Source organism: Patella vulgata, chromosome 1 (genome assembly GCF_932274485.2).
Source record: "Patella vulgata chromosome 1, xgPatVulg1.2, whole genome shotgun sequence".
In the NCBI taxonomy this organism is placed as follows: domain Eukaryota; kingdom Metazoa; phylum Mollusca; class Gastropoda; family Patellidae; genus Patella; species Patella vulgata.
This window is the reverse complement of record NC_065879.2, coordinates 1,316,953-1,339,533: the sequence shown is the minus strand read 5'-3', so window position 1 is coordinate 1,339,533 and position 22,581 is coordinate 1,316,953. Positions and strand designations below refer to the sequence as shown.

Here is a 22,581-nt window from a genome sequence, read left to right as displayed (position 1 = left end):
TCTTTGGTAAATTCTAACTGCAAAAGGTTTTTTTATGTGAACGCCAATGTGTACCCCAGTTTTTTATCACAGACGGTTAGGAATACTTTCCTCGTGAGCCCGGCAGGCACAGTACCTGACAAGTGAGAACCAAGCTTCAAAAATCCTGACGGTTCTCTTTTGCCAGCACCGGGATCCCAAAATGTGGAATTCTGACCACTTGTCAAATAGGGAAAAGATATATACGACGTATGTGCCCGAGATTCTTTCCTTCAAAATTTTTCTAATTTCAATGTTCACTGGCTTGTGACTACTTTGTTATTAATTTAGTCATTAATTAGGAAGCTTGACCTGTTAGAAACCTTGGACTTTGTAATGATACATGTACTATTATTGACATCTAACCTACACTAGGAAAGGGAAAACCCCATAACAATTTAGTTTATTGCTAAGACTCTTCTTTAAGCTCACTTCTGTATAAAAACATCTATTTGTGGTGAACTTGATTAATTTATGAATAAATTAGCACATCAAACAAAACACGATAGTGCACAGACTCAATTAAAATTATAGAGAAAGCCGACAGCTGGGTTTAATATATATATACTTCATACATAGTCAATAAACTAAATTCAGAAATTCTTTGTGTACTTACTATACATGTATATTGAATGCGTAAAGTAAGTAGTAAAAGATTCTGATGAACAACATTCTATTAATAAAGATCTCCTAAAATCGACATATGGTCGTTAGTGATTACTGATTGTGGGGTGCAGTTTACTGTGTAAGTAAGATGGTATTGTATTGTGCAATATTATAAATATACATGCGATCGTTTTATTATAAGGCGGATGATTCACTATTGGATGGTACATGTAAATTAAACATACATTATGCAAGAGATAAATCTTCCTATTGCAGGTCTTTCTTTAGGCCTGAAATATTATATAAACTATTAATTAAACATTAATTAACTTATCCAAACCATAATCAACTCTCGATGCCATCTTGTGTGTCAGATTTTCACTGGATTTGAATCTGATCTGCTGCTCAACGCTCATTGATGATTAAATCCAAAATTGGATAATCGAAACTATGTTTTTTTATCGTACCAACTTTAGTAATGATGATTGAGGCTGGGCTTAAAATTCAATCACTAATACATGTGTCTTGGTTCAGAGTGGAGCAATTTGACTGAAATTTTCAACATATTCTATTTACGTTATCTAATTTTTAACTACATTATTATTGCGACAACAGATGCATTATATAGAATTTGGATAAAGAGCTGGATGATCTTGCTATAATACAGTTCATCCCAAATTATTTGGACCGAAATCGGTGAAAAAAACTCTCGGAATTCTCTTAGATTTCACGGTGATATTTCGCTTGATTCCGCGGCGATTTTTCTCTACGATTCGCTAGGAATTCACCGTGTTTCTCTAGGAATTCGCCGTGTTTCTCTAGGAATTCATCGTTAAACTCCATTTCATTTCATTTCATTTCTAGAGTGTTGATTATAGGCTTGTCATGTTAGCAAATGTAAAAAAAATAATTTATACATTGTATAACATATGAAGCCAAAAGAAATAACTTTGATAGACAGATTTAGCTCTTACATATTGTATCTTTAAGAAGAATAGCAGTTTGTGATCTTAAACCTTGTATCTTTAGTCAAGGGCATACTTCAACTTATTGTGACATTTGTAAAGGAATTGATAAGATTTACATACATGTATGGTAAGATATGATCATAGGGCACCCAATCTGATTAAAATATAAATCTCTATTTCGTTTCGTTTTTTTTATACTTTCCATGTCCAACACTACATGAAGATCTGACCGGTTGTATTGGAAGGTCACATCAGGGGTCATACAAGCGGCTTTTGACCCTATGACATCAGGCATTGATTAATCAATCAGCGTTGACGTTTCTAGTGATTGACCCACAGTTCCCTGCACGGAACGCCAAGAACTCGCTGTAACAGACCATTTCATTAGCTAATCCCACACATTAACTAGAACACAGGTTATATAACAACTCTTCCAGATCCTAGTGTAGTAAAGACAAGTAAAACGAAATTTTGAACTATAGAAAACGAAACGAAATAGAATCTGTGTTTTAACCAGATTGTGAAGCACACTAACTGTGCTTCTAATTAAGGTAGAATATTCAAACTCAGTGTAATGTTAATTAGAATCGATGATGAGCATTAATCAGTGTAATCTATCTATTTTTGGGATATCGGACCAAGAAGCAGTTTTCTAACATCATTCCATTAACCAACCCTTTATATCCTGTAAGGGTATTATACCATCTATTTGTACATGTATCTGTTCTTGTTTAGGGGTTGGATGACCGAATGGCTTGGTCTGTATCATATGGTCTGTCATTGAGTCATCTAGCGCGGTTTTGATTCTGCGGTTGTATGTGACATGGAGTAGAGTCGCCTGTCCAACCTCATGGGTTTTCTCCAGGTCCTCCGGTTTCCTCCCATTGCTAAAGAACCCCACACGCTAACGAATTATTGAATTAAATATTGAACAATATGTTAGTCCCGAAATGACCTATTTTGTGTTGAGTTGACATTAAACCCCATCTCTCTCTCTCTCTCTCTCTCTCTCTCTCTCTCTCTTTGTTGTTGTTTGACTTTTTTTCGAAAATACCTTGAAGATGGATAGCAACTCCTGACCAAATTTCTGCTTACAATGGAAACAAACATTGGACAGAATTGACAAGATTGATCTTACATTTTATTAATTAATTAGCATGTTCATTATATCACTATGAGACCTTGAAAGATAACGCGTGTAAGGTACTCATTTATGGGTAATATCTATTGAGTAAGAGATTGCCAATTTAGTCTTATGATTAATTAATCCTGTTGTTATATTGATTAAACCTCTACAATGTTTAGGCCAAACCAATTTGAAATTTAGTTTATCTGGAACATCTGTTAAAAAAAAAAAAATTCATTAAAAAAACCATAAATTTTGAAAAAAAAAGGATCCATTGCATTTCTCTAAGAAACCCAATTTTTAATAATAGTTTTGATATTTAAAGTAATGAACAGGCCTCATGTGAGGCTGTTTAGTAAGATCTTGAAGACGTAAAATTGGTTTGGCCTTAGACTAATTTGCATACATGTATAGAGAATGATTATGATTTGTATCAGAGTGAAACCCAGATCCTAGTAGTAGCTCATCAGTCATCAGACGTAAAAATATTCATACCATAAATCTAGTAAGTATATACAGACTTGCACACTTTCTATTTTAGTTTCTAAAGAAAAATTCTTTCTTGGGGTGTAAAGCTCAAAGATTGAAAATGTTTGTTGTCAGAACCAAAGGTTGTCTTGTGCTGTGATCAAACTTGTTTGGAAATGAAATGAAATGGGGTTTAACGTACTACTCTTCTGCTCCTAAACTGGGCTAATGAAGACGGGCATACGCCATACAATGTGCTATGAGGGAAATTTTGCCCGGGCAGCGGCGCTACGGCCTACTCTTATATCAAATTCCAACTGGCAAGGGATCTTTTACGTGCACGCCAACGGGACCTCGGTTTTTCGTCCCATCCGAACGACTAGACAGCTGTCCTTGTCAGGCCCTCCGTTCTGCATCACTGACAAGGGGAAACCACGCTGGAAAATCTGGATGAACTTTCTCGGACATATGCAGGGATCGAAAGACTTGTTTGGTTTCAAAAGATGTCTCTTTATATGTACATATTGAAACAAAAATAAATTTTAACAAGACACATGCTTGTCAGCACATGTTAACCCAGATTAGCCAGATGATGTTTGTACGTGATAAGGAGTAGGGTCGCCTGTCCAACCTCGTGGGTTTTCTCCGGGTCCTCCGGTTTCCTCCCACTGCTAAAGACCCCTATGCGCAAGCGAATTATTGAAATAAAATTAAACCATATGTTAGTCCCGAAATGACCTAGTTTGTGTCGAGTGGACGTTAAACCCCATTTCTCTCTCTCTCTCCCCAGATGATGTTTTTTTCTGCTGATCCACGGTTCAAGATAATAACATTACCAGATTCTTTCTTTACATTGATTAATTTCTTTTTCTGGAAAGAAAATTGTAATTACTGTTCAGGTCAAAATAAGGTCCAAAACAATTTAAGAGTGTCTGTGTATGTATGGATAATGTGTGACGTGGATGATTAAGAGTGACAGGTTAGTTGCTTATGAGACCAAAAAAAATATTAAAAAAAAATCGTAAAAATCGATTCAGCATCTTGTGATTAAAAATGAGAATCGTGAGAGAATGAATCACGATACATCGATTCAACAATATTTTGTAGTAGGGTGTATTGCGACCCAATAGCAAATGTTTAATGCATCGCGCTAATCGCACTTAATTCAGTAAACTATATTTGAATGTAATCCTTATAAGACATATAGAAATAGATTTCACTAAAAACAAACACTCTTACATGTATATGGATATTCTACTTCTGGATTTATTAACATGCTACTCATACAGGTATTGTTATCAATCAAATAATGATTAATTAACAAAAATGTGGTGCAATATATAGAGAACAGTTTGGAAGCCATTGGAACACTTTAGCCATATTTTAATAGATCTTAATCCATCTTAATTACCCCCCCCCCCCCACACACACACACATTTACATGTATATCTATTTCATATTGTCTTATATATTTCTGTAATTACCTGTCTCCAGTATTCTTTGTTTTACACTTTAAATTGATCTTATAAATTGCAGTTAACGTCTACGGGCTAAAGCGTTTATTTACCATGGTATATTGTTTGTATAGACGATAGATTTATAGGATTAATACCCTAGGGTAATATACATGTAGACCCAAATGAATCAGTTATGGGGAACCTTGCTACAGACGTGTCATTGGAAGATCAAGTTAAATCACATTCCTAGAAAGACCTTATTTACCTGTATTTGGAGACACAAGTTTATGTCAATTCACATATCCATATTGGAGCTTATCTACTATTAAACATAGAACCAATATTTGTTGCATTAATAGTATGTTGATTATTTGTTAACCAATGGAATATAGAAATATTAACACTCAACAAGAGTCCTGTCTTTATTTATTTAACAATGAAGCATGAAAGATAATTCACAAGAATTACAGGGGGGTTGGATGGCCGAATGGTTAGTGTGTGCGCACTGTATCATAAGGATCTGTCATTCAATCAACTGGCAGGGTTTCGATTCCCTGGTTGTACGTGACAAGGAGTAGGGTCGCCTGTCCAACCTCGTGGGTTTTCTCTGGGTTCTCCGGTTTCCTCCCACTGCTAAAGACTCCTACGCGCAAGCGAATTATTGAAATAAAATTGAACCTTGTGTTAGTCACGAAAAAATGACCTAGTTTGTGTTGAGTGGACGTTAAACCCCATTTTTCTCTGTCATTGAGTCAACTGACATGGTTTTGATTCCCTGGTTGTATGTGACAAGGAATTGGGTTTCCTCCCACTGCTAAAGACCCCTACACACAAGCCAATTATTGAAATAAAATTGAACCATGTGTTAGTCCCGAAAAGACCTAGTTTGTGTCAAGTGGACGTTAAACCCCATTTCTCTCTCTCTTCTCTTCTCTCACAAAAATTGCACTTGTACAATATCATGCCAGCACTATTTTATTTGCTAGGAATTGTCATAGAATAGAAACCATAATGTCATTAGACATTTTGTAGCACTTAATACATCATGGAGTTTAGTGCGTTAAATGTATATATATTGTTATTGATTGTCATGTGGTGGCTAAGTGGATAAGACGCTGGCTCGCTAGTCTAAGAGGTCACGTGTTCAATTCCTGCATTGGCTGAGAAAGTTCATTGGGATTTTCCGGCGCGGTTTCCCCTTGTCAGTGGTGCAGAACGGGGGGCCTGACAAGGACCGCTGTCTAGTCGATCGGATGTATACATTGCTGTGCACATAAAAGATCCTTTGGCAGTTGAATTCGATATAAGAGTAGGCCATATTGCCGCTGCCCGGGCAAAATTTCCCTCATAGAACACTGTATGGCGTATGTCCGTCTTCATTAGCCCATGCAGTAGGAGCAGAACAGTAGGATGTTAAACCCCATTTCATTTCATTAAACCACATTTAATTTCGATTGCCTTAAGATTGATTCCATCTAGATCTATTGTGTGTTTGGGTGCGGCGTGGGGGGGGGGGATTTTGAGGTTATCCTGACCCATCTAGGCCCACCTGTCATTGAATTATAGATTATATTTTCTTGTTAGAGATTGTATCTAAATATAAACTTGTTAATAATCTGTTATTGAATGTAACTCAGATAATATTTACCGTCTCTATAAAATTATTAATCTATATATTTACATGTATATCTTCCTGGTTTGTTTTTTTTCCCTTTTTTTTGAGACTAGAAGTATAAACGTCAATTTATATCAGTTTTCTACATATAAGAATTATTCAATTATTACAGTTGATATCAATTACTTTTAATATGTACATGTATAAGTATAGACGTCAGATTTTATCAGTTACCTACATGTACATATAAACGTTGGTTCTGAATTTAATGTTATCTATTTATTCAACTTTTACAGGCTTCCTATTTTACGGGTAAGTTTACTACTAGCATGAAGATGTACTTAATAATTACAAATTTTATATATTTATAGATTCTATTCTATATTGATGTGGTTTCAGCAATTGAATATCTTATAACTGCTTGTCAAATTAGTAAGTTGTGTTATTGGTCTATTTGGTGTCCCTGTTATTCACTGAGTAGCAAGTCGTGAAATGTGAAACTTGTCGCTGACACGGTCACACACAATCTCATGCTTTGTTGGGCACAATTTCTGTGAAACCTGTCTGGCACAGATTTGGATTGTTTCTTACTGTCGAACGATAAGCCCTAAATGTCAGGTATAACCTAAAATAGTGCCTAATAATGTGTCAGGTACACAAGTACAAATATTTTATTGCCAGTAGTACTGGGTGGGTATTGCCACGACAGTCACGATACGTATTGCGATTCAGGTGCTACAATACGATTCGTATCACGATTCATAACCAGGTCAATATTTACCAAGAAAACAACAGGATATATAAATACTTGATCTTTTTAGTCTTGTCGATGTCGAAGAAATAAAACTGTTTTATGACACGATATTGATGTGGATCCAAATAAGGACCAGAACAATCTAAGAGTGTTTGTGTACATTACCTATGGATAATGCATGACGTGGATAATAAAGATCGACAGGTTATTTATTGAAGTGACAAAACAAACATAAAAATAAAACGATTCAGTGTCTCACGATTCAATACGCGAATCGTTGGAATGTGAATCATGATACATTAATTCAACGATATATCCAGGCCCGCAGATTAGACTTCGTTGGTCCAGTATCCTCGCGAACAGATTGAAATTTGAATAGTTTTGATATTCATTATATAATGTCAAATAAAAATTAATATTAAACAAACATTATGCAAGAGCTAAATCTGCCTGAAATGTTATCTAAATTATTAATTAGACATTATTTAACTTATCCACTCTCGATGCCATTTTATCTGTTCGATTTACATTGGATTTGAATCAGATCTGCTTTTCAACGTCTGTTGATGATTAAACGCAAAAATGGATAATTGAGACTTTGTTAATTTTCTTGACAGCGGTAACAATGATAATCGAGCCTACAGTGATTTTAAAATAAGGTTTTCTCAGCTTAGAGTGAAGCAATTTAACTATATTTTCAGCATATTCCCTTTACATTATCTAGTTTTTAACTATTATAGCACGAACTTCCAGCTCTTTATCTAATCTCTCATAATGGCCACAATGTAGACTGCTATACTTGTATTATTTTAACCTACAAGTGTATTCTATATAAACAATATTTATTTGAAGTGTTGAAATGACAACAGACCTACGTGTATCACTTCTATCCATCTATTGACTCGTCTGTCTCCCTCAGTTACATATCTTACACCTATTGTCCTTTTTATTTATTATCAAATTGATGTATGTATCATGCTTTGTTGCATTACTGAGTGAAATCCGTAAATAATTTTATTGACTTTGGTGAAGAGAAACATCAGTTCTCTAATGACCGTGTAGCGATTATTCGGTTTCCTTGGAGTTGATTCACATTGTTAGAGATGACATTAAACAGAGGTACTCGAGCAGGAATATGGTTGATATGAATGATTAATACCGGCTTACATCGATCCTATCATCATGTCTGGTCCCAATGCATAATTTTAATATATTACTATATGTACTTCAGTGATATTCTCTAGTAAAAGTTGGACTTATTTTAGTGGACGAGGCAATCAACAGAGTATAACAATTCTAGTTTATATCGTGAAATCTCAATCTAATTAAAATACAGATCTATATTTCGTTTTTTTTTTTTTATACTTTCGATGGCCTACACTACATGAAGATCTGACCGGTTGTAGTGGAAGGTCACGTCAGAGGTCATATGAGCGTTTTTTGACGCTATGACGTCAGACATTTGATTAACCAATCAGTGTTGATGTTTCTAGTGGGTTACCCACAGTTCCATACACCTCAAGCCAAAAACTCGCCATAATAGACCGTTTCATTGGCTAATTCCTCACATCACCCAGAACGTGGGTTATAAAACAACTCTTCCAGATCCTATTGTAGTAAAGACAAGTAAAACAAAATTTTGAACTATTAAAAAAAATACGAAACGAAATGAAATAGGATCTGTGCTTTAATCAGATTGGTGAAATCTTTTCCAAGAATTTGAAATAAAATCATTAAAAAGAGCTTTAAAAATGGTTTACCAAATATGGTGAGCTTGCAGTACTCTGTTATTGATTTTAAACTCTACAATATAACAAATGAAAGTAAAATGGTGTAAATATGGTTTGAATATATCACTGTCTTTATAAAGTTTACGGGCCGAAAAATTAATTACATCCCTACTATCCAACCTCGTGTGTTTTCTATGGGTCTTCTGATTTCCTACCACTGCTAAAGACCCCTATGTGCAAATGAATTATTGAAATATATTAGTTCCGAAATGACCTAGATTGGGTTGTGTGGCCGTGAAACTCTCTCTCTCTCTCTCTCTCTCTCTCTCTCTCTCACTCGGCTAAGTACACACCAGACAGACAGTACTGGGTAGTTGGAATTAAAATAGAAGACTGTTACATGACGTGATCAATGGAGTGTTATTGATCCCATCTTTTATTAGTGTAAAACTGATTGTTAATTACACGAACCAGGTAAATATACCTGTAATCAGAGCTACATATACCTGTATTATATACCTGTATTGTAATCAGAGCTATATATACTGATAGGTGTAAGTACCTTGATTAACCAAGCCTTTGATCAGAATACAACTCACAATGTAACCTTGCCATCTATTTCCAAGGTGTTTGATGGCAAAGTGGTCTAATGGGTATGATGTAGGTCATAACGCCTGTTAAATGGCCGAATGTTTAGCATATGGGCGTTGTATCATAAGGTCTGTCATTGAGTCAGCTGCCATGGTTTTGATTCCCAGGTTGTATGTGACAAGGAGTAGGGTCACCTGTCCAACCTCATGGGTTTTCTCCGGGTCCTCTGTTTTCCTCCCACTGCTAAAGACCCCCCTACGCGCAAGCGAATTATTGAAATAAAGTTTAACCATATGTCTTTCTGTCTGTTAAATGCAAGTCTTGGATTTCAATCTGTGTTTTCTCTGGTTTCTGCACACGTCGTATACTGTACCATATATTTAACCCTATTGCTCTCTTTCTGTTTTGTTAACATGAAATACAGTATCATTATTAAGCAATATCATAATCTAAATGGACAACCTATTGGCGATGACTGTCATACTGAGATCATCTTCAATCGTCATGTGGCTTATTTTCACAAAGGCAACTTTTCTGGACCTTTTCTTTTTTTTTTACTGGATTATCAAAAATACAGTTAAATGTGCTAATTACTTGGATTATGAACCACACGGCTGATTCTCACTAAGGTATGACAGTTGTTGTAGCCAACAAGCAAGTTGATTGACTACTTAATTAAAAATCAGTAATTAACCCATTGTAATTTAGCCGAGAGTAGATTGATTTATGATACCATAGTGGCCGGTTCATTGTTTTACCAATCAGTTTTTTCGAAATAAAGCAGCTGAAGCCTATAATAATGGTCTGATTAAGATCCCTGCTATGACACTAAAATGATTTTAAAAGTAAATCATTGAACCGTATCGGTTTATATTAATAATGATGAGTATAGTACATGTATTGTGTTGTATATGTGAACATGTACAATACACCAGTACATAGAGTCACATGAAGGATTGAAGATATATGAAAGTATCAGTGATATATGACCAGGGTAGTTTTTAATACAGCCATTTACCCACTAATAAACATACATTATTCAAGAACTAAATCTGTCTACTGCAGGTCTTTCTTTAGCCCTTAGATGTTATAAATTATTAATTAGGCATTTATTAACGATTTCCGGCGTGGTTCCTCCTTGTCAGTGATGCAGGACGGAGGGCCTGACAAGGACAGCTGTCTAGTCGTTCGGATGGGACGAAAAACCGAGGTCCTGTATACACATTGGCGTGCACGTAAAAGATCCCTTGACAGTTGGAATTCGATATAAGAGTAGGCCGTAGTGCCGCAGTCCGAGCAAAATTTCCCTCATAGCACACTGTATGGCGTATGTCCGTCTTCATTAGCCCAGTTCGGAGCAGAACAGTAGGACGTTAAACCTCATTTCATTTAGATTTTAACTAGATTAGAAGGATTCACCATTTAAGAATTTAATTTAATAAAGTGAAAGCGAGGCTAAGTCTTTAAATACCAGTACCCAGGTTACCACAATGCGCACATCTTGTCAAAACTACAAACAATGATAACTTGGTTCAGAATGAAGTACATGTAATTTGAATGAAATTTTCAATATTTTCATTTTACATTATCTACCTAGTATAGCAAGAATGATCAGCTCTTTATCTAAATCTTACATAATGTATCTTTAAGGGTTAGACTTAAACTATTATAACTGGGTACCTAAAATAGATTATGTAAAGTAAATTGAACTTAATACCTAATTTGAATGTTAAAAGTGTAAACCATGTAATATTGTCATGAGTGACTAGTGTTTGTATGGTTCAATAATTTTACCAGCAGGTTTCCCCTTCAACCATGAGTAAGCGTATTTTTTATTATTTGGAAGATTTAGAGTACTTTGTTTGTCCTAGTTTGATAGAGAAGTGTATATGACATATGTATTTGTTGAAGAGATAAAATATCAGCATATTCTAACAGTGTACGTGACACAACAATCTACTGGGGTCACATATTGTAATTTAAGTTAAAGATAGGTACTATTTATTGTACGTTGAATAACTGCTAAATCTTTTGAAATTGTATAGCCGTTTGTTGCAAAAGTTTTTAAGTGTGAATCCATTTCGATTTGAAATGGTTCAAATATTATCCAACATGACATATCATTTATGTCGCAGTCGGGATCAGTCATGGAAAGCCCAATTATTTGTATCGTAACATTTCTACGCGCATATCAGCCTTCTAAATGATTTGATTGGCTTTTTGGAGGGTGCACGGAATGGGCTATTTCGAAATAGGATAATAGATGCCATTTCTCTTGGGAGAGCTTACTAAATTGAACAAATGTGGGGTCATAAACTGTTATATAAACGATCAAATTTCGTTTCAGTGAGGTAAAAATAAATTTCACTCATTACAATTTCGATTCAAGAAAAACCAAACGTTTTTTTTTGTTGATATTTGGTTGGCCTTAAATGCCATCCACGATATATCTTGTCATTTACATGTATGTTAACAATTTCTTTCTACAAGAGCCATAAATAGTTTGAAAAATGGATCTTCTGACAAGATTGTGACCTGATCATATCACTGAGTACATGTAACATTATATCTCTGTATCAATACCTTTGATATTTACATCATATATCACTATCAGTACCTGTATCTGTACCTGGCTATATTTACATCATATATCTTTACCTGTATCTATAAGGTTAATATTTACATCTATATTTAAATCATATCAGATTCTAACAGTAGTGTGAGATGATTAAAATTATTTGAATTGTAGCCTGGTGTAATATATCTTATCTGACTAGGTCACACCATGTGAAAACCAAGTTTAAAGAGACAATATACCAGAAAAAAAATCTATACTCGATCAAGTAGCCTGATCTTTTTTCTTTTTTTGATTGAATTTGATTTCACTGTAGAGTTACATAGAAAGATTGTCAGTGGTAAAGGTCAGAGGACAGGTTCCAGTCGTTCTAGAACTGTATACGTTGACAGGTTCCAGTCGTTTCAGTCGTTCCAGAACTGTGTATACGTTGACAGTTGGAATTCGATATAAGAGTAGAACCAACACTGTTGTCCCAAGCATAGCCCAGTTGTTGTCCCAAGCATAGCCCAGTTGTTGTCCCAAGCATAGCCCAGTTGGTGTCCCAAGCATGGCCCAGTTGGTGCCGACAATTGGGACGTTAAACCCCATTTCATTTCATTTGTTGATAACGTCGCCTACCATGTACTAAATGATATACACCATCTTGATTGCCAACTGATTTCAGAATTTGAATAATTTTAATTGTTGTAGTATGATTTTGACTAATTACTGTTTATAGATTCATAACAGGTGAAATCTGTCATATCAATATGATACATGAATTGAACTAAAGATTAATAAACACATTGTAGTTGTTTTTGTTTCATGCAGAAATTTGATATTTGTTACGTCCTAAATAATTCATACTGTTGAAATATTTTTATGATTTATTGTCTGTTTAATAAATGGAGTGATAACATATTGATCATAATAATAGTATGATAAAATACCCTGGTATATCAATACATATCGAGATAAGAGAAAATAGGAAATTATTGAATTATTATTTCAGTTATGTTCTGTCTATAAACATGTATGTATGGTACTTGGTCTTGTACGTGACAGCAGTAGGGTCACCTGTCCAACCTTGTGGGTTTTCTCCGGGTGCTTTGGTTTCCTCTAACTTTAAAGGCCTCTGTGCAAGTGACGTATTGGAATAGAATTGACAGGTTATTTCGGGACTAACATATGGTTCAATTTTATTTCAATAATTTGCTTGTGTGAAGGGGTCATTAGCAGTGGGAGGAAACCAAAGGACCTGGAGAAAACCCACAAGGTTGGACAGGTGACCCTACTCCTTGTCACATGCAACCGGGGAATCGAAAATTGAAACCATGCCAGTTGACGCAATGACTCGACCATCATCCCCCCCCCCCCCCTGAAATATAAATTGAACCATGTGTTAGTCACAAAATGACCTAGTAAGTGTCAGGTGGACATAAACCTCTCTCTGTCTCTGTCTCTGTCTCAATAATGACCATAGTCAATGAATATTAACTTTCTGTTTATCTTTTTCAGAAATTTAGTTCTTGGAGTAGATAGCGAAAAAAAAGTAACAATGGCGAACAATTCTGTTGGTGGACATTTTGATTTTGTCTTGGCTGGTGTTGACTTTAATTTACCTGGTAATGGCGGGAAGGAGTGTTCAGAATTTCTCTCCCTGACTCAAAGACTCATCGAAAGTGGATTATCGTGTTTGTTCGCTGTATATCTATTTTGGTGCACGTACAGTAAATTAAAGTTACCTCCCCTGAGAGAAGATGCTTTAAATCGTGAGATGGATTATTGGGGTAAACGTGTCATGTTATTGTGTATGTGTTTAACTTTTGGTATTGAGTTAGGATTTAAATTTGCGACCCGACAAATGATATGGATATTTAACCCCTGTCACGTAGCAAGCATAGTTCAGGTAAGCATTCTGTTTCAGTGATTATCATTGGTTGATAATATGTCAGGTGAAGTAAGTCTGGCGTGGTTTCGATTCCCCGGTTGTACGTGACAAGGAGTAGAGTCGTCTCTTCAACCTTGTGAGTTTTCTCCGGATCCCCCGGTTTCCTCCGACTGCTAAAGACCCCTACACGCAAGCGAATTATTGAAATAAAGTTATTGTGTCGAGTGGACGTTAAACCCCATTTCTCTTTCTATCTCACCTGTAGACAAGCAATAACAACAAATCAAAAGACATGCATTTAGACCGGAGGGGGGGGGGCATCAAATGGGCACAAAACCAGACCCAACTTTTCTAGAGTAAAATTTTGCTCGGGGTCAAATGAGTTCATTTGCACTGAAAGTGAATGCGCAGTTATTCTTGTATTATGAAAAGAAGCTGAAAATGATCGAAAGTAATCACACTTTCAATAAAAATGTAAACTTGCTAAATTCACGTGGAGTCTTGGTGACCCTGGAGGTCAAAAGGTCAAAAACGGTAAATTTCATTTACATTGTATGTAGCATGATAAACATTTTATTTAACACTAGTAAATAACCAAACAAGTAAAACAAGTAACAAATAAAAATGGAATACATGTACCTGGCTTTAATGGTGTTTATTCGTTGAATTGGCTCAGAGTTTTTATTTAAATCATTTCTTCCCAATTTCTACATATACAACTGTATCTAGTTGACTGATTGCTTTATATATGTACCTGTCAACCAGTGTGCATGTATTAATACTTGTAACATGGATGGGAAATCTTTCTTTGTTCTTTTCGTTGAATAAGCAGATTGTTTTCCCTCTAGTTGATTGGGTTGAGCATGACCGTGCAATAACTAGACATTTTCAATGTTATTGCACACTTTTGCTGGTTTACACTAGTTTTAGTAGAAATCATATAGAGGAGTGGGGTGGGTTTTCTGTGCAATAACAATAAGCATATTGAGAAGTTGTCAATGTTAAGTCATTTATAGCATGCTTCATTCGTTAACAGGTTTAACCCCTCGACCTCTGGTTAAACCTGTTAACTCATGCACGCTGTGCTATAAATATTACATTTATACCCGCAAACCAAAATATGAAATTTAATTAAACTTAAAACAAATTATATGCAATTGAGGTTATTGTCATTTTATGTTAAAATGGAAATTAAAGAAAGCGAGAAAAGAAAAAGTTTTGAGTAGGTTTCAGATTGGCAATCTGGGTTTGTCTAGTTGTATTCTCCACTTAATGGTTGCTAAAATATCTTAAAAAGATTGCTGACAAAACTACATTGATATCAATATATTAAAGAAAAGTTGCACAAATGTTGACTAAAAGTAGGTTTTGTTTTCAGATATATTTATTAGCTGCACCTCCTAGAAGATATGTTACTGGTATTTTCCGTTTTCACATGCACATGTTAACAGGTGCTCCAATAGCTCTATTATTTCCTGTTGTTAATACTAGATTGGTGAGTCTTATCACTGTAACCTGGGTAACATTTAATCTTGTCTATCTACCACTAATTTCTTTATCATTTACTTAATATCAAATCAACCAAAATCATCTACCGGTAATTTGTACTTGTGTGCAGCTTAAAGCTGACTGATTAATTTTCATAATGAGTGTCTAATTTACAAGCCTTTAATTTCTCGATCACCATTAAAAAATAATATACATGTAAGAGTAGGCCATAATGCCGCTGGCTGGACAAAATTCCCCTCATAGCACAATGTATTAACCCAGTCGGAGCAAACAGTAGGATGTTAAACCCTCATTTCATTTTACATACGCCATATAGTGTACTGTGCCCAGACAGCTACGTTGCGGCCTTATATTCGTCCAATTCAAACTGCAATGTATTCTTTTACGTGTACATGTACATAAACATGTACACTACAAGGGTGATGCACACTTGGATATCCTGAGGAACTTTCTCAGTCGACAATATGATGATTGATGGCTGGTTAGTGAACCATTGCCTTACTCAGTGAACCAACAGTTTGTTTTTGATATCCGCAATCAGTCACACCCTTTAAAGATAGTCTGATCAAATAATAAAGTTCCGAATCCAGGCCTGTTGAGATAAGACGCCATTATTTGTTTATATAAATATTTTTGTTTTTAGTTACCATTTGAAGCAGAAACCTATTATATACAACATATATTAATGTTAGTCATACCATTTTATCTAATGAGAATGGGAGGTAAGTACTTATAATAATTTTTAAAATATAGATGTGACGTCATCCTTTGATTTCAAATAATCGTACGGGCAATGTGCCAAGTGTAACTACATGTAGTTAAAATATTGAAAACGAGTGACCTCAGGGCCCTCTTGTTGTTACAATATATTACTTAAAGGAGCTAAATCGCTAATATTTGGTACCTAGAAATTGACACAAATGGGTCGCAACACATATAATAATGTAATATGAATGTATATAAATTGATGATTTACGTTCAATCGTTTCCGTTTTTATTCTAATTTCAAGTCAGTTATGTTCGGCGAAATAATCCAGAGGTCTCAATAGAATGGCAGTCACTAGCATCTGGTTATTCCAGTCTACACCGATAGTATTTATTGTGCATGCTCTTCAGATAAGAATATGAGGTCACCGTTTGACATGACTCGAGGAATATATCTAGCCTCGTTTTTTGAGTCCCTTGTTACAAATGGCACCGAAACACATTATGGTACACGATTTGTGTGCCAAAGGTAAAATGTTAATTTTGTCTTAAATATTGGATATCAGAAGCCCATCTTTTCCCTGTAAGATCACAACATCAAAGTTGATGTAAATTGACAAATAATTTGTGTTTTCAATGTCGCAGCCCGTGGATGATATGGAGTTGGAGACTTAGCTACTTTAATGTCTCGCTCTCAACCATTAAACAATACTTAGTTTTCAACTACTGTAAGACAAGAATTTAAATCATCTTGAATGTAATGAGGGATAATCTGATTACAATACAGGGCCCTTATTCACGAAAACTTAAACTAAGTTACAACTGAAATTTTAAGAAATACTTCATTGGATATATGTAAATTGATTTTACTGGTCAGCCAATCGAATTGCAGTATTTCTTAAAATTTTGATTGTATCTTAGTTTAAGTTTTCGTGAATAAGGGCCCAGATCTATATTTCGTTTGTTTATACTTTCAATAGCCTACACTACATGAAGATTGGATTACAGGGAGCCATATTAATTTCAATACTCCTTTATGTTGATCCCTTTTTAAATCTTATTTCATTTCGTTTTTTATTGTTCAAAATTCCATTTTACTTGTTTTTACTACACTAGGATCTGGAAGAGTTGTTATATTAACAGCGTTTTGGTTGAAGTGAGGAATTTGCCAATGAAACGGTCTGTTACGGCGAGTTCTTGGCGTGCAATGCACGGAACTGTGGGTAAACCACTAGAAACGTCAACGCTGATTAATTAATCATGTCTGATGTCATGGGGTCAAAAGCCACTAGAAACGTCAACGCTGATTAATTAATCATGTCTGATGTCATGGGGTCAAAAGCCCCTGACATAACCTCCACTACAACTGGTCAGATCTTCATTTAGTAGAGGCCATTGAAAGTATAAAAGAATGAAACAAAATTTAGATTTGTATTTGAATTAGATTTCTGACAAAAGACTATGACAATAGCTTTTTTCTCGGTACACGTAAGATAGCTTAAAAAGGCTTTTGGTAATGTCAGAATAACCGAATCGATATATTTATTTTCTATTTGTGATAGATATATTAAAATTATTTATTCATAGTCAGGAATGTACGTGATAAATGATATGTACATATGTAATAACAGATATCCTTTATTATTTACATACCAGTATATTAAATATAGTCCCAATCTATTGTAATCTAATAATATTAAATATAGTCCCAATAATAAAACATGCACATGAATAAATTAACAATACATGGAAACAAAGAGAATAAGCTTATATAGAATTAGGGTAATCAGTCTTGTTTCAATCGGGAGGGTTGGATGGCCGAATGGCTATCACGTGCTCGCTGTATCCTAAGATCTGTCATTGTACGTGACAAGGAGTAGGGTCGTCTGTCCAACCTCGTGAGTTTTCTCCAAGTCCTCTGGTTTCCTCCCACTGTTAAAGACCCCTACGCGCAAGCGAATTATTGAAATAAAATTGAACCATATGTTAGTCCCGAAATGACCTAGTTTGTGTCGAGTGGGCCTTAAACCCCATTTCTCTCTCTCTCTTTCAATCTGGTTCTTTTGTTAAAATTAATGAATAGGAAAACTAAAATCCTTCCAGCCAGACCTTGAAATAAGGCAACTGTCACAGACAATGTCAGGCATTATTTAAGAGTGATATGAAGTCCAGGTGATGGTTATATATTTAAGATTGATATGTTTTTCAGTTTATTGTTATGTATTTAACCCTTTCCATGCGAGACGTAAATCCACTGCCTGTGTTAGACCCTTTTTTGAGGAAAAAAGCGGGGTTGGAACTGAATGCCAAACAGTACTTATGAAAGCTTTTATGAAAAATCTTTTTGTCTTTTGGGATGGGCATAAGGTTGGGCTAAGTGGAAAAAAATAGAATTTTGGAAATTTGCATAATAATGTCACGTGACGTCATGGCGGCCATTTTGGATTTCTCATTTCTCACTAAAGCTAACACGAATACGAATTTTTCTCCAGGAAATACTTATGAGATATTGTTTTTTTCACTGGATTTTGATAAAGATATATAAAATGAACAAAAATATCAATAGCAGCCATGAGCAATGCCACGACGAACACGCGCATCACATCTCCCGCTGCCATGACCATGTGCGGATTGCAATACCTTGTTTTCACTTTCACTTTCATCCCCAAGTCCCATATCATGATATCATTATCAATATAGTCAGTCAATAGATCTACGCGTTCGAGACTCAGGAATTGCCTACGCCCTTTACGATCCAGCAGGTCAGCATTATTATCAACATCAGAATTATTGTCAGAATCTACGGCAGACACAGGGCTATCGTGTTCACATTGGGCTTGTTCATCATGCACGGGAGACATAGCCATAGGCGGAACGTCGCGCAACAATTCACACACGTACTTCATAATACCAATCACAGTCCTCACTACTATCATTATCAAGTAACTGCAAACGAATTATGTTTATCACCCGCCTCGAAATTGTCCACGTGTTGGTCTGCAAGACGTCATTCACTACTTTGTCGAGAGTGCATCGTCTACGTTGTCACTATGCACTCCGCCATTTTACGGTTTGCTGCTTTGAAACACATGGAAATATGTTCTAGTGTATAGAAAATACAATAGATGGCACTTGCAGTTACGGTACTAATTTTAGCGTTGGCTTTACTGAGTACACGGTAATACCGGGTACACGTATTTTAACGACATTTTATAATAACCGGTACTACCGGGTAGACGCAATGAAAGGGTTAAGAGTGATATGTTTACCAGTGGATGGTTATGTATTTAAAAGCACAACTAGCTGTTGAGGAACAGGCCTGGACATAACAGTTTTCGATGTACCTGAAATTTTCAACTTATTGCCTGACATGTATTAATAATATCAATAAAAAAAACAAATCAGTGCTGGACAAAATGACAGGCACTAGAGGATTAGTGCCTGACAAAGCCTGAATCTATGCCTCCTGACATTGTCTGTGACAGGTGCCTTATTTCCAGGCTTGTGTTGGTGGTACATATAATTAACATATTGTATTTATTTTTCAGGTGTATACATTCCTGAACAACTGGGAGATTTTAGTTGGGCATTGATGACGTTAGGTTTTCAAATTATATATCACTTTGTACCGTTACAAACAGCTGCTCTTGTAAGTAGTTTATATATCTAACAAATATGGGGTTTAATGTCCTACTATTCTGCTTCTACCGGGCTAATGAAGACAGACATACGCCATACAGTGTGCTATGAGGGAAATTTTGCCTGGGCAGCGGCACTATGGCATACTCTTACATGGAATTCCAACTGCCAAGGGATCTTTTACGTGCACACCAATGTTTTCACGTATTTCAGACCATAACTTCCTGGATTTTGGCTCCTGATTGTACAAAAAAACGCTTATTTTTATTTTGGTTTTTTCTATATCCATGTCTTGCAAAATGTGGGCGTATCTTGCCTGGTAACTGCTTTTTTTTTTTAATTTTGCAAATTTGAGTTTACATTATATGTGTTTCTTTTTTCTTCCACAGATTTCTCACGTAAATTTAAACAATATGTTATGTCCGGCAATATCTGATCCTTTCCATGGCCCATATTATCGGCTGTGCGCAATATCTCATCAAGTTATACTCATACCAACTCTAGGAAAGATATACGCCTGGGCCGCACAGTATTTTAATATTCGACCCAAACACGATTATTGCATAGAAGAACCATGGTTAGTCTCCTCTACAAACACAACTAACGGAAAAATAAGCAATGTTACAAATAGAATTTTGTCTGGCAACAAAAGTGAAGATGTGAAACAAATTAACGGACATTTGAAGGCGAACTAAAAGCGCAAATGTGTTAGATTATGACAATTTTAACTTATATAATAATGCACAATGTCATCAAAAAATTATGAACATTTGTAAATATTAACTTAATAATATTCTTCTTTATAAGAAGACAGTCAGAATGTAAATTTGAAGACCAGGTATGAAATTTAGTCCTTTGGATTCTTTGAAGGCCAGGTATGAAATTTAGGACTAAGTCCTTTGGATTCTTTGAAGACCAGGTATGAAATTTATCACTGAGTCCTTTGGATTCTTTGAAGGCCAGGTATGAAATTTATCACTGAGTCCTTTGGATTCTTTGAAGGCCAGTTATGAAATTTATCACTGAGTCCTTTCAATTCTGAAAAGATACGTGTAAGATAAAATATCTTTCTATTGAAGTTGTAAACCTCTCAAGACACTTTAACTCTAACGCTTTGTTAATATTTCTGCTGATTTCTCTTAAATTTAATCAGGCCATATTGGATGGTTTCTCTCTTAAATTTAATCACGATTTTCTCTTAATAGTATTTAGTTAACAATATTCGGATTGGTTAGAATATACCATAGAATATCATCCAGGTTTAATGATTGGATCATTCTGATTAAAACACAGTTCCTATTTCGTTTCGTTTTTTATAGTTCAAAATTTTGTTTTACTTGTCTTCACTACACTGGGATCTGGAAGAGTTGATACATAACCTGCATTCTGAATGGCATGAGGGATTAGCCAATGAAACCATCTGTTAAAACGAGTTCTTGGCGTACTCTGCTTGGAAGTGTGGGTAAAACCATAGAAATGTCAACGCTGATTGATTAATCAATGTCATAGGGTGCGACCTCTCAGTACAACTTGTCAGATCTTCATGTAGTGTAGGCCATCGAAAGTATAAAAAAAAACGAAACGAAATATAGATCTGTATTTTAATCAGATTACGATTGGATCAAAAGGTTACAAAAATATAATAATTATATTATTTAGTAAATTGTTTCAATGGTATTTAGTAATTAAACTGGAATATACAGATCACAATTCTATAGAATACAATTACTGCTTATTACTGCTTTCAACTTGATAAAGACTCAAAACGTTATTTAGTGATAAAAAGTAATATGCAGAAAGTATTTTGTAAACAAACAGACCACTTTAAGTCTGTCCACCACTTTTCTAGAAACTTGGACAAAACTAACCTGCTATTACTGTAAAAAATGTAATTATTTTAGCACTACTAAAACCTTACAGGGGCTATGAAATTACATGTATGTGAGACAGGAAGCGAATCAAATAGGATTCCAACTGACTACCTCTAATTTAATGTATGAGTCATCATGAAATGATAACAAACTCTAGTCATTTGGCAAGGTTCATGTTAATTTCATACATACTCAGTATTTTCATTTGTGTGCTATCATTTCCATACATTGCAGCAATAGCATCTGTAGTAGACAAAGCCCAGCTTAACCGGAACAGGGCCCTGGGCCTGACTAGAATCGCGGAGTCTGATCACAGACGAAATCTATTCAGTTTCGAATGGCATACAATGCTTGGAAATGACATATAACGGCTATTACCGTGAAACTTTCATTTGGAATTTGAAATTTTTCTCTTTTTGCCATGAACCGTGTTGCCCCATAAACCGCGGGGCCCTGGGCCTCCCCATTAAGGTCCATGCCTAAGCTGGGCTTTGGTAGTAGACTCATCTAACCAGTCTGATAACTAGTCATATGTGGTTCATTACCGCTATATATTGTCGATGTTGTGTGATTTAACAGCAACACCATTATACAATCCATGATATATAAACCCAATCGGATTAAAACACAGATCCTATTTCGTTTCTTTTATAGTTCAAGATTAATTTGGTTTTACTTGTCTTTACTACACTAGGATCTGGAAGAGTTGTTATATTACCGGCGTTCTGGTTGAAGTGAGGGATTAGCCAATGAAACAATCTGTTACAGCGAATTCTTCATGTGCGATGCACAGAACTGTGGGTAAACCACAAGAAACGTCAACGCTGATTGATTTATCAATGTCTGATGTCGTAGAATCAAAAGCCATTCCTATGACCTCTAACGCAACCTTCCAGTACAACCAGTTAGATCTTCATGTAGTTGAGGCCATCGAAAGTATAAACAAGAGCATCGCTAACGCAGCAATATACGTCCACATTCCTGTTTTGTTTGATATGGTCCAGTTTGCATTGAGGGTCTGTGAAATAAAACTGGGTTGTAGGACTGCTATCAGTATAACATTTCGTTCACATTAA

The 22,581-nt window shown here is 35.4% G+C and overlaps 1 protein-coding gene across 1 annotated transcript in view; it reads left to right on the top strand.

Annotated features, from left to right (window-relative positions):
• The window catches only part of LOC126808554 (transmembrane protein 164), a 26,029-nt gene extending 3,448 nt beyond the window's left edge, over window positions 1-22,581 (top strand). Inside the window, exons 2-6 of the mRNA XM_050533397.2 lie at window positions 13,409-13,799; window positions 15,160-15,276; window positions 15,934-16,012; window positions 19,544-19,644; window positions 20,024-22,581. Coding sequence (XP_050389354.1) covers window positions 13,449-13,799; window positions 15,160-15,276; window positions 15,934-16,012; window positions 19,544-19,644; window positions 20,024-20,329 — 954 coding nt within the window. The 5' untranslated portion in view covers window positions 13,409-13,448 and the 3' untranslated portion in view covers window positions 20,330-22,581. The remainder of the gene's footprint in view (window positions 1-13,408; window positions 13,800-15,159; window positions 15,277-15,933; window positions 16,013-19,543; window positions 19,645-20,023) is intronic.